This window comes from Limulus polyphemus, unplaced genomic scaffold (assembly GCF_000517525.1).
Source record: "Limulus polyphemus unplaced genomic scaffold, Limulus_polyphemus-2.1.2 Scaffold926, whole genome shotgun sequence".
Lineage (NCBI taxonomy): Eukaryota > Metazoa > Arthropoda > Merostomata > Xiphosura > Limulidae > Limulus > Limulus polyphemus.
In genome coordinates, this window is record NW_013666536.1 from 8,687 (window position 1) to 23,165 (window position 14,479).

Consider the following 14,479-nt stretch of genomic DNA (forward strand, 5'->3'; position numbering starts at 1 on the left):
TAATAACAAACAAAATACTACTTTAGGTTGGGGGTTCTTCTTCAAATTGCCTTTTCTCTGTAAAATTCCTCTTCAATTTCACACTTTGCAGATGAGGATGAAATGAATAAGATATTGTTGGCAAAATGGCATTTTAAGGATCGTGAAGTTGCATTAAATAGTGTTACGTCTCCGTTTGTTAATTGATTTCCGTAAATTCGTTCCGACGAAACTTTAGCGACACAAGTCCTTACTTAATAAAACTGGTTTATTCTTTCCGAATATAACTTTACGATACACTTAATTTCAACAATCGCGCTAAAACAAACGCTATAACAACGAACGTGCTCAACTTCAATAATACTCTCTGACTGCAGATCAATTACTCACTGTCTACACACACATTATCGTCACGTTGTCACCCTCTTATATATATATACCAGATTACCCTATATCTAGTAATCTCCCGACTATTCCCGAAGGTTCGAGAGGTGGCGTGAAACTAGTCACGTGACCTCGCTAACGCAACAATAGCCTCATTGTTTTGCACCCTTAACAAACCAACGTATCTATTAATTTTTTCTTATTTTTACAATTTAACTAACACTATGCATAGCTTGAAACAATGCATTGCTTTATGTATTTTTTACCAATTTATTATTCCATTTCTTATATATTATTTTTAGTAATATCACTACGAACAGGGGCATAGCAAATGCCTCTGCAGACCATAGCGTTATAATAAATCAGATATGAAAGGAGCTCGATGAAAAAATTTGCAACCTCCATCCACACATTATGCACTATGCCTCTGACTACGAAATATTGATGAGAATAATTAATACATGTCTGTCAAAATTGCCATTTTACCAGTGAAGATTTATCTAAAACTGACACTAGGTAGAGATTATTATAAGATTATTAAAAGATGTTTTATAATTTGTTTGTTTGTAATTAACCACAAAGCTACACAAAGAGCTATCTGTGCTCTGCCCACCACCAGTATCGAAACCTGGTTTTTAGCATTGTAAATCTGCAGACCTACTGCTGTACCACTAAGGTGACAAGTTTTATAATAGTTTGTATAATAATAGAAAGTGTCTGAACTTTTTATAAACTACTTACCTGAAAACTTAATGTAGTGAAATGCTCATTGCAGATGCGTGAAAAATTTGGTTGGAGTCAAATCCTTTCTATGGAGTAAATTATAAAAATCAATCTTCAATAGAGTTTGTAGTTGTAATGAAAACATAGTAGTAGTAGTGGGAAATATAATACTTCTATCTTTTAATGCTTCCAAACAGATTAGTTGTTTATATTTGGCAGTTTCTAAACCAAGGCCTAAATCTTACATTCAGTCATTAATGTGTAGCAATACTTTGTAACAGACTAATATAAAACATCGCTACAATAAGGATCATACAAAAACAATTTATTAAAATATAACAGAAATCTAAAATAAAACTTTCAAACAACTACAAATTTATCAATTAGAAAATAGTTAGTAATCCCGTGCCGGCTAGGACTAGGTACAAAAGTTAATAGACAATACCACGTAAATTTCAATGTTATTAATTTCAACAAATAAAATAATTAAGGAAAAAAGAACCAGAAGAAGAAAAGCTTATTTCGAAAAACAAACAAACAATCTTCAAAAAGTAAAACACTTCTCACGATCAATAATAATATCGAGCAATAATTATCAATAATTCTAACTATATCTCGTGAACTAACTAGTTTCATATCAATTAAGGGTTTTTATTTGGTGGTTATATCATGATGTTACATCTCATGTGACTAGCTATTACCATAAATCTACATAATATTTCACACCATTAATATTTGTATGTCACCGCCAGAGGAACTTGTTTCAGGTTCATAATACTGTTACGTCTCTGGTCGTTGGTTAATTACTCATAAAAATTCTTTCAGAGAAACTTCAGCGATACGAGTCCTTTCTTAAATAAAACTAGTTTATTCTTTCCCAATACAACTTTGCAATACACTTAATTTCCACAGTCACTTATACATACGCTATAATTCTCAACGAACGATTCACGCACTTTACTTACTACCGCGCTTGACTCAATTGTTCGTCTATATCTTCAATCTCTCTGTCTGCTATTCAGTTGTTGCCGTCACTTTATTTGCCGGCTTATATACTATAAGAGCTCCATTCTAGCAACCGTTAGGACGTTCGACATGTTCCTCGATCTTTCTAGATACTCATTACGTGTTACCAGCGTCATGTGACCTCCGCTGTAGTAACAATACATACTTAAAATCAACTAGCTCTATCTAGACGATGAATTAGCACTTTAATATAACTATAAATTCATAGTTGAACTTAACTATAAAAGGAACAATAACTAGACAGTAAATAAAACTATAACAAAATAAAAGTAGAATTAGCTATTTCACAACTTAAGCTACCAGTAGTTTTACTAATATATATATATATATATACAAAATACGATTAATTTTAATTTTGAAATAATTAAATTAAACACAAATTTATCAATACTTAAATACCTATGAAAAGAGACTGGCGTTTTTCCTTTTTTGGAACGTTTAAGCACCCAAATATACAACAGTTAAGTGTATTCCTCCAGCATTTATATCTCCGACAAAATGGCGCTCCATTGGCACGTCCCATAATGGCAGTGATCACTTTACTATCTGTTATAAAAAGCACACTATGTATCACTGAGTAATATTGCACGAGCGGGTAAGAATATTTCTTAGTGGAATATTTTGTCCAACTTGTTGTTGTTGTTATTTTAGCCTAAAGCCACACAATGAGCTTTATATGCTCTATTCACCGCGGGAAATCGTACCTAGGATTTTAGCATTTTAAGTAGTTGACGCAGCTGAAGACGTCAAGCAATGAACTTAAAACCCGTATGCAATGTTTTGAAAATTCATCATAATTTGCTATGATATATTAATCCTGTTATGTATGACATATTTTATAAATCTGTTTGGACTTTCCTAGAATAGTATATTAGAGACATTTCAAATTTATAAGACATAAAAAAGATAGAAATGGACAAACTATATATATATAAAGTTTTACGAAATATGAGACTTTTACAAATAAATCTTAATTGTTGTTTCGTTTGTTTTCTCATTTGTCTTACTTAAACTGGAAAAAAAAAGTTATTATTTGAATGCACGCTAAATTCAATATAGGTAAAATAACGGATGACATCTAACTACTTGTATTATCATAACAGAAAAATAAAGATTATTTCAAAAGTTATGATTTTAAATACTTGTTAAGAAACATTTTTTGCTAGAAAAGGAGTTGAGAACAAATTATAGAGCTTGTAATTCCGTCTAAGACAATATTTACATCTCTGACTGACTCATTTAATTGTATATGATATTTTATTATTGTCCTAGATATCAAAATGCTATTAATCAAACATGTTTCTAGAAAATAATAATAATAAATAGAAATAAAAGCACGGATAGAGTTTTACGAGAGACAACGATGAAAAGATTATGCTATGAAAATCATTACAAGAACAGAAAACAAATTTAATACAGACATGAAATATTGTTTTTCCAATAGTTTCACAATTTCTTATATGAAATTATAGAGAAATGTCTTGCCATAAGGAATTAAAAAATATTCTTGATAATTATTATATAATTATGTACTCTTATGTTTATGTTACAAAAGACAACCGGTAGAGGGCAATATAGATATACAAACAGTTTTTTTGCATGTTTTCAGAGTCGTACTGTGAGTATGTCTTGTAGTTATTGGTGTGTGAACGTATTTGTTGAAATGTTTAGTGATACATGCTAAAGTGTAGACTGACCTAAACTTCAACATTCAACTGAGCTAGTGTCTTAAAACTAGTTTTACTCGTTCATCTGTTAATGATAAAATATAGTTATTTTTAAGGGTACCAAATTATTAACCAGGACTAGTAGAACTTATAATTTAACTTTAAGATATACTTCAAATAGTTAACTTGAACTTTGAAAACTTTTAAGTTATTCGGCACCGTGGTTCGTGACGTAAGGACGACTAGCGCGACTCTACGAGGAATCTGTCACGTATGCTTTTGAAAGTTAATTATTTTATTTTTATAAAACTACAAGCTGAAATACTCGTCAGCTGACGGGGAATGTATAAACTTAATTAAAACAACGTAAGTTTAACAGCAATCATACATTTCAAAGTACTAACTTGAACATAAAGTTTTAAAATTATAACAAAGCATTCTTCATAGACAACATTTGCAGTGAGTTTGTTTTCCATCTACCGACAAATAAAAATTTTGAGGTGATCCCACCTTTGAACACCCTACATCTCATTGACCATGAGGAAAGCATGGCTGTCTGAGAAACAGTCCAGCAACTTTCACACATTGACCTTGAATCCTTTCACTTCAGAATATTCAACATTGTTTAAAGCGTCAGCCTGCCGAGATTGAGATTGACTCAATTCAATAGGCTGGGAGTAATTAACCAACAGACAGGCTTTACAAAATAGAAATAATTATAAGGTTAATTTAAATTTGGATCCCCTTAGGACATTCCCCATAGTTCATAGTGTTTACATAAAAGTTTTGGTTGAGATTGGCCCAATAGCCTCGGAGGAGTAAGGCATTAGGGTACAAACAAACACATATTTCGTATATACATATGTATAGTTTATGGTATAAAATTGTCAGTATCATTAGTAATTATTCACTAAGCCTATGTACTTTGTGCTATCTAATATTAAGTAATAAAATGTCAATAGTAATGATTTTTACTTAAAAAGTAAACTATAAATAATTGCTATTTTATTAATAATGCCTATTAATTAATGGTACATGTTATTAATATAAATAATAATACAATACAGCTTGAGTCTTGATAATTTCAAGTCTTCAGATAATGTGACCTAAGAAAAGGATCTTTATTTAGTCAGTTGCTAGGAGTAAAATGTAAAGCTAACTTTAGGGTTTATTGATAGAGATATTAGTTACAAGTGAAACAAGATTATTATTAGTATTTTTTTTACAATGTGCTAGTCAGACCTCTGTTGAAGTACTGCTAATAGGGAGTTTACACATTTTTTTAAACATAACAGTACTGATACTAATGTGTACAGTTTTGGTACCATTACCTAATATTACTATTAGTAATAAAGGATATTGACTTATTTAAGTTATTAGAATGGGTACAGAGGACTGCTATGCTACTAGTATTAGTAATATAATGATTTCAGGTACAGGATGGTTTTCTTTCAAGGATAGGTAAAGATCTCATATTTTACTTTGAGAAAAGAAGGGTAAAAGATGATCCCATTGAAGTTTACAAGATTATCCAGAAGATTAAGAGGGTAAAGACCTATGGTTTTTGTGATATAGTCTGAAGAGGACATAAGTTTAATATTTGGAAAAGACAGATTAGGTTCTAGTTAACAATTGTATCTTTCTGAGACTTAGTAAGAGGGTGATTGACTAGTGGAATAATTTGCCATTAGCAATAGTGGCATCCATGACTTTACATTATTTTAATTGGGAAATCATTGACTCCCTGAAGTTTTAAAGTGAAAAGTAAATGGTAGGCTTAAATTTTTACTTTTCCTTAGAGTGGATATGCAAGGTTGCCTTGATGGACCAAATAGTCCTTTGTTTTTTATAGGTTGTGTTACATAGGCCTATTTGCTAAGTTAGTACCATTTAACTAGCTTTTACAGATTTCTTAAACTTTATGCCTAAGTTAGTACTATGTAACTAGCCTTATGTTTGTTTACAATGGTGTAATAGTAAAACTGTTTGTGCTAGAGCACCAACTAAACCCTAATAATTTTCTGGTTTTTGAATTATGTATGCACATATAGACTGCATATAATTTATTCATGATTACTCTACTTATCAATTAAGTTTATATAATCAGTATACCTGAGTCATAAAGATACAACTGATTAATTATCTGCAGCTTACATAGCATCACCACATCACAAAAGATATTTGTATATACTTCTATTTTTAAGTTGTCGTTTTAAATGTGGATCTTATTATTTTCTAATACAGCATTTGAAACATGCAAGTTAATACTACAAAATATCTACAGTTTAAGTTTATTTTACAAATACATGTACTTTAATCATACAAAAAAAAAGTGCAGGAGCAGCGTTCAGGTCTGCTCTTGCTCCAATACACCAATGTTTATTATTTTATGCTGGCACCATTTAACTAGCTATTTATGAGTTTTTGTGTCTAAGCTGTTACCATGTAATGCAGATACATTGATATTCAGTTAAGAAAAAGAAGGTGTAGGAAAACTACATCTACTGCCTAAAGAAGAGTTAGAAAAGTAGGCCAAACTTCTTTATTTTGATGGTAATATACTTTGGGTGTTTTCTTAATAAGACTTTAAACCAGAATGTCTCAGACCTCATGATTTAGAACATTTACATGTATATGTTATTGAAAGAACTCAAATTTTATTTGAAACTAAAAATTATAATTTATATATATATGTAGATGAAATGTGGGTTTGTTTGCACCCTGACTCCTCCAATCCTTCTGGGCCAATCCCAACCAAAATTTTTATGTAAACACTGAACTATTGGGAATGTCCTAAGGAGGTCATAATTGAACTTAACCCTATTTCTGTTTTGTAAAGCCTGTTGGTTAATTACTCCCAGCCTATTGAGTCAATCTTAAACAACCTTGGCAGGTTGACGTATTAGACGATTTTGAATATTCTAAAGGGATTCAAGGTCAAAGTATGTAAGTTGCTGGATTGTTTCACAAACAACCATGCTTTCTTCATGGTCAGTGAGATAGGATGTTCAAGGGTGGGATCACCTTAAAATCTTTATTTGTTGGTAGATGGAAAACAAACTGGAAATGTTGTTTATGAAGAAACTTGTTATAATTTTAAGATTTTGAAATAAAGTTATTACTTTGAAATATATGATTGCTGTTAAACTTGCATTGTTTTAATTAAGTTTGAACAGTCAGTTGATGGGCATTTCAGCTTGTAAGTTATAAATATTGCATTAATTCAGCAGTTGGATACCTTGTTCTCAGCAGATTTATTTTTAAAAATTTAGATTATTAACTTGTAGTTTTTTTTTATGGATGGATACAAGAAAGTGTTATTGCTGTAGTATATACTTTCTGTTTCTATTTTTTTTTAGAATTATACCTTTGTTAGTTTTCTACGGTTGGTGTAACTGAATTTGATTTTTGTTCCATAGTGGTGTGTGTGTGTGTATTTTTACTTATAGGTGTGGATGTTAAAGATGTGATTTAATAAGTTTGGCTGTTGTTCAGGGGTCTCAAGGACAAAGATGCTTTAATTTACCTATCAGTTTAATGTTACTTTGCTACAGAAACTGAATTGACTACTGTTGTATTATATATTAATACATATATATGTGTTGTAATTGTTTTACAGGTCACTCCTTTAAAATTGTGATATATTCACATTTAAACTACTTGGTGACATCATGTTTTGGCTTATGTCCATCAGCATGTATATCAGTATGCTGGTTTTGCCAGCAAAAACTGACATGTTCACTGCCATAATAGATCTTCAGAAACTTCTTTATACAGAAGCAGAAATTATCAAAACATTGGAACTGTACCTGAAAGCAGAAGAACAAAGACTGGAAAAAGTTAGGCAGTAAGTAAACCTGAGTTGTTTGATTATAGGCAGCAGTTCTGTGAATTACAAGTTATTTCTTCTTGATTTTAAGTTATAGTACTTATATGAGTTAATTGGTAGTATGTCAGTTCTTTATCCCATAGATTTGATACTTTTGTGAAATTTGTTCTTATGAAACTAGTGCATGTTATTTCAGACTTGAAATGTAGTCTGATTACCTTATGAAGTCAAAATATTTTATGAAAAGTAGTTTAGCCATGCAGTTAAGCATAGATTTGGTTGATGAAAAACTTGTTAGTACGTATAAATATCACTGAAATACATTTTAAAGAAGCTGTATTATTATATACAGTAATGGAGGTAATTATGGAAACATACAAACAATACACTTGTACAAGAGTCACAAACTGTAAGTAATTGCAACTACATGTAGATGGTGAATTTATTAATAGTGAAAAACATTATTAAAGAAAATGCAAAAGAAAACTGAACAAGTTGTACAATGCAGTAGAATTTTACATGCAAGCTATTTGCTTTACACAGAACAGTACACCTTGTTTTCTCACTACCCTACAGTTTATCAATGTACAGTTGTGGAATAAGGTTTCAAGTTTTTTTGACCTCAGTTTTTCCATAAGCCCATAAAGCTTTAAGAATGTTTGTGTTGGGACTTTTTGCAGGCCAAGCCATGGTTTTGAGTAATCCATTGGCCTCTTTACCATCAAGACATCATTTCACTACATTTATTGTATGTCTTTGATCATTGTGTTGTTGGAAGATGATTATATGCCTCTGATGGTATGGCATGATAAATTAGAATCTACAGGGTGCCGTTAGTTTAGTGTAAATTGCTAAGACCATTGGCTGAGATGTAGCCCCAAACTTGTATTGGTTTTCAGTTATGCTTCACCATAGATATTGTATATTAATTATGATACTATTCTCCTTTCAGCAGTCAGACATACTGTCACTGATTGTTGCTGAACAATTTGAATTTGGATTCATCTGTAAAGAGCAAATGTTATCCAGCTTTGCTCATTCCTCTATTTGTGGTTTGATGTCATTTCAGCATTATTGTTTGGTTATTTGTTGTTAATAGTGGTTTTTAAGCAAATACACATCCACTGATACCAATTTGTGCTATTGTGTATCTTACTGTTCTCAAGTTAACACTCACACCTGTATTTATAGTAAGCTTGTTGGCAAGATCTGTACTCAACCACTGTTTATCTTGTAAAAATTATATCCTAAATTATTTAACATAACTTTTGGAAAGGTTTGGTTTTCTCCTATTATCCACAGTGTCCATTTCACATTCCCTTTTCAGTGTCTTACATATAGCTCCTATTGAAGTTTGATGTCTTGCCATAATTTACACAAAGTATCATTGTCCAAACAAAACTACACCCTTAATTATGTGGTATTTCAGTTTTAGTAACCATGACTGAATATACTGTATTATTAGTAGACAAAATATGACTGACTAATTTTATAGGCTTTGTACTTGTGTGGCACTTTCTGAGTATGTGACGATGAATTACAGAAACATTCAACACTTGTCTGTACTCTGGTGCATTTCATTTTCACTCTGTAAATGGTTAACATTCCTGTAATATTTGCCTTTTATACCCCTTTAATTCACTGTTTTATTATTACTTCCAGTGCTATTTATATATAAATAGAAATTATTTCACTGCTATAGAAATTTTCACTTTAACTTCCTTCAATTCTTGAATCTACATTGTATAAAAAGATAAATGATTGGAAAACAGAGACTGGTGTATGAGCCTTTTTGATTTGCAGTCTAAATTTTAACGTTTACTGAAGTGTTTGTTTACGAAACAATGTACAATATGTGTGTATGACTTAACTGAAATGAAATATACACCTTGCTCAAATTATTGATAAGACACAATTCAATAACAACTATAGTATATCAAATACAAAATTATGGAAGTATCACTTAACAAAACTTATCAGTGAAACATTCAGAACACACTATTTGGGATAAATTGCCAAAATGTGTATATTTACTGTACAGTATGCTCGTTATTATTATGTAGTAGTAGTAACGACTACTATATATTGTATATATGTCTTAAAAATTGCTCATATTTTTGCAGAGTACGTCCATCTCGTTAAACCTTTTCTCCCATTCTACGTTTTAATGGTGCAGTATGAACAGATATACATTATTTGGCTTATGTTTGGCAATTATCATGAAGCTCAGCTTGATTAGGCATTTTAAGATTGTTAAATAAATACAATTTTTGGTAAGCTTTTTACAACAGTTCTTGTTGTTGGCTTATAGCTAACTCGTATGCTTGTAAGAAGTCACTTTTAGGTCATGTGCATGCTTTTCTTTAAGTTAGTTCTACTCTTAGTGGTCTTAGTGTGTATTGTGTCATTCATCAGAACACCCCCATTCCCTGACATTTCTCTCAAGGTCGTCAACCTCACAGTGTGTCTGCTAATGAAATTAGATGTCTCTACCACTACTGTATGCTGTGTAGTACCCAGACACTTGTTAGTTTTTCTGTATTCAAGTAATGTGATAAATACTTGAAAAATTAGTTGTGTTGTTGATCTTGTCCATTTTCATATATATATATAAATGTTTATACTCTGTGGAAGTTTTGCTGTGAGGAAAATAACTTGCAATTCTGTACAGTATATGGAAGACTAAATAATACAAATTTTCAGTTACAGAAATTAAAGTTTTAGTGTTTTAATTACATGCAAAATTTAAAGAGTTTATGTAGTAACTTTGGATTAAATCTTATTAAAGTTTGATTAAAATTTGTAATCTTTTTTTTTAGCCAAATATTTATGAAATTGCCAAATATTGTATACAATGCATTTTTTAACTTTATAAATATAAACACACGTAGAAAAGAATCACAGTTAGCTACTTAAACAAAAAATATATAGCATCAATCATATCTGTGGCCATACATTATTTTTGAACTTCAAGAAATAATATTTGCATCTTTTATTTCTTTTATAATGTTATTGACTTTGAGTCCATAAAATATCAGAATCTTCAATTATATCTTGCTAGATTTTGTTAGTGTTTTTTTTTATTAAATAACTGTATTTATATTAATAGTATTTTTTTATGGGAAATAATGTTCGGTGTTTCAAATGAGGTCTGACATTCTTATTGGGTAGTTTTCTTATAAAAATGCAGTTTTTTTATAATATGATATTAATGTAGGTGTACAGAATATCTGTTGATGTGTCTGTTATGTACTATCTACATCAGATGTGTATGTATGACAAAAAATATAATTATTTCTACAAGATTTCAGTGTTTTTGTTACAAACAAACCTTTGAAAAGTTGCCGTCTTTTTCTTATAATTTTGTGATATGCAACATAGAGTTTAAGCTCCCTAGTAATCAAGCAGTAGGTGTTCCATTGAATATTTTTTAGTTTATTTATACTAGCTGAGGTTATCTGTTGAGGAAGCAAAAATTGTACAAAGGATAATGTTAATGTTCCTCTTCCTTCTTTTTTTTGTTATTAAATTCCTAATGACTTCATTAGATGCTAATTGCATACTCTGTTTTGTAAAATATAATAATTGACTCATTTAACTGATTAAGTACTGATGTCTTTAAATTCAAATCCAAAAGTTTATAAAAAATTGGAAATGTCCTCCATTTCAGGAGCTCTTTTATTCCCCTTCTCAGGCAAAAATCATGAAACATTGGATAGATGGCTCGATTACCATAATGCTTTGTATGGTAATTTAGCCAGCCAACTCATGGTTGTTAATGCTAGCACATACATACATACATACATATACACACACACACACACACACACACACACACACACACACACACACACACACACACACATATATAATTTTCTTTATAGTAATATGTTGCTTTAATTTGAATATGGCAGAGTTTGATGTTAATTGTACATACAAGATGTTTATTATACTAGAAATAAACAACCTTATTAGACCAGAATATTGTTTTGTCTAATTAGACACTCAACATTTTGCTTTACAGCTTCTTCAGGTGTGTTCAATAAAACACAAACTGAAACCCAGATGAAACATGCTTTGTTTTGTTTTACCCTTTTTTTGTTTTGTATTCATCAGTCCCTCCCTCAACCCTGAAGAAGCTGTAAAGCAAAATGTTGAGTGTCTGGTTAAATAAAAACAACATTTTGGTGTCATAAGGTTGTTTATTTCTAGCATTAATATGTCTTCTACACACCAATATGCACTACAGAAATTAAATAGATGTTTATTATAACCAAAATGACACCCCACTGTAAAAGTTCAGCATAGCACATGTGATACCATTAATAGGTGCTTGGTAATTTCAGAAAAGTGGAACCCATTTTTATTAATTTCTTGCAAGTATTTTTACAATCTAAAATACACTACCTGGTATAATTATTAAATATTTACATACAGGCAACTTTTTCACACTCTGAATTCTACAATGAAGACTTCTTGATTCTGATGTTTTGCAGTGAGTAACAAAGCAACTTATGTTCCTGGAAAATTTCACTCTAAATGTCTGGATTTTTTATTTCTACATTAGCTGCTATGAAAACATTAATGCTGCTCTGTTTCTTTGCACACTATTGTAAATCTATGTTTATATCAAGTTGTTTACTCAACTTAAAATAGGTACCGTAAAAAAAAACATATTTGTGTTTGATTGAGATTATAATGGTACTCTTAACCTACCAACTGCAGCTGCACTAAATGTAAGCTATACACTGTATATGATACACTTGCATTCAACTGTAGGAGAGAGACCATACCCTATATGATGAAACAGCAGTCAGTGGGTTACAATAAGGTTAAAAACAAATCTGTTCATGGTAAAATATAGAGCTAACTGTGTTATTTGTTTTTATATATATATACAGTTAATTGCAATTTTATTTTCTTCTCTGTGTTGCAGAGAAGGGATGGGTGTGAATTAATAGTGAGCATGCTTGGTCAGTGAATGCATCGGTTCATTATTCACAGCCCATTACTACAAAAATGCACTACACACTTTTTTACTTATTTACTATAATAGTGATGTTCAAATTACTCAAATCCCATTATTTGTTCAAATAAGAATTGGCAGTGGATGCCGTTGTCTAACTTCCCTCCCTGTAGTGAGTTCAAAATTAAGTACAGCTATTCCTTTGTGTAGCTTTATACACAGATTTTGAAACAAACATGCAATGATCAAATCTTAGGGTAATATATACTTAGTATTTTGTTAACAGAAAAACAAAGACAAAGGTTTTGTTAATCTTTTAAATTTGCAGTAAATATTAAGTATAAGATGAAGACTTTTTTTTTTTCTTTAAGTTTTGTATTTACAATAAAGCTATTTTTTCTATAGGTTTTATAAATAAAAACTGTTAGAATCTGGCAGTGAAATTGTTATTGAAATGTTTGTGTTTTTTATATTTATGTTGCTATTTATTTATCTTTTATTGAGTGGATAACATTAAAAGTACCATTAATGCTTTGCTTTCAATACACTATAAAATTTTAATGTAAAATCTATGTTCCTTTAGATTAAGACAGGAATATGGACAGATGTATCAACTTGCTAGTCAGGATATGGAGTCATTCATAGCTAACCCAGTAAATGCATATTTGCTAGTTAAAAGACTTACTGCAGACTGGAAAAATGTAGAATATTTGATGCTTGAAGGTGAAGGGAAAAGTAAGCACTGCAGATACTGATTTACTTTTCTACAATTTATCTACATTTCTTACCGGTTGAAAAGTCTTTTAGAAATTGTTTCAGTAAATTTCAAGTATTATCCTATCACTGTATCTTGTATTATTGTTTTTCTTTTTTTTTTTTTATGGTGGATAATTGAAAAAATTATAGAATCTTGTCATCCCTGAAAACAGTTGTAGTTTAAAAGATATTATTATTTTATTAGAATATTTGGAAGTGAAAGACTGGAAATTCATAGGGAATACTATTGCTTTAGTATCTGAGGTGGCTGGTGTTTTTAATCTTTTCTAACCCATAAATCAAACAAGAGCAGTTCATAAACATTTTGGTTTTAGTATTAAGTCTAAAATTGTTTTGCCTTAAGAACCAAACCAGTCCATAAGAAATTTAACCTCGTTAAGAGCCCAGAATGTTGTCCGTCTCAATAACCATCTTCTCATATTGCTATGAAAATATTTAAGAGGAAAATTTATATCTGAGTGTAGATCCAAACTGGTCTGTTTGTTGTCTAACTTTTCTCCAAAAATAAATCTAAGAGGTATTATAAGTATTTTGGCATGATTCGCTAATTTTAGGTTTTTACAGCCATTTGGCATAAGATAAAACTTGTGCACTGCAATTAGATGTAACAAGAAATCTGTTAACAATATAGGAAAAGAAATTCTAGGCAAGTACATTATTTAATCTGGATAAAAATTGAAGTGACCAGATAAACACTGTAGCTAGACATTTACCAAAACAGATGCAGTAACATTAATTTTTTTTTATTATGAGCCAAGATAATGGTTCATAATAGGGATCACAAGGAGTTGCATAAAACCCTAATTGAACATTTGGGGAAAAGGACCTAAAATAGTAAAGATTCATTGCAAACAACACTTTAAAATTTTACTATTGACTGCTAAGGCTGTTTACATATAAAAATTCACAAAAAGAGTGCATGTTGGACTTGCAAGGAAAAGAAAATCCACTCGAATAATAGCCCATTTGTAATTATTATTATTATTCTCTTGCCAGCCTACAACAAAAACAGCTTGGTACATTGCATCAAAACCTTTTGTAGAATACTAAGTAAGGTACTGTGGAGGTTGTACACGTATAAAAGTGCACAAAAAAGCACACATTTGACTCCATCAAATTTCATCATCA

General features: G+C 30.6%; 1 protein-coding gene across 2 annotated transcripts in view; it reads left to right on the forward strand.

Annotated features, from left to right (window-relative positions):
* The first annotated feature begins 3,730 nt into the window (after positions 1-3,730).
* LOC106461272 (prolyl 4-hydroxylase subunit alpha-1-like) overlaps positions 3,731-14,479 on the forward strand; it is a 45,109-nt gene continuing 34,360 nt past the window's right edge. For both annotated transcript variants that reach the window (XR_002610957.1, XM_022388147.1), the window contains exons 1-3: positions 3,731-4,050; positions 7,399-7,626; positions 13,158-13,309. Coding sequence is in view for 1 of the 2 variants with exons in the window: in XM_022388147.1 (XP_022243855.1) it covers positions 7,451-7,626; positions 13,158-13,309 (328 nt within the window). In the remaining variant the exon portion in view is untranslated. The remainder of the gene's footprint in view (positions 4,051-7,398; positions 7,627-13,157; positions 13,310-14,479) is intronic.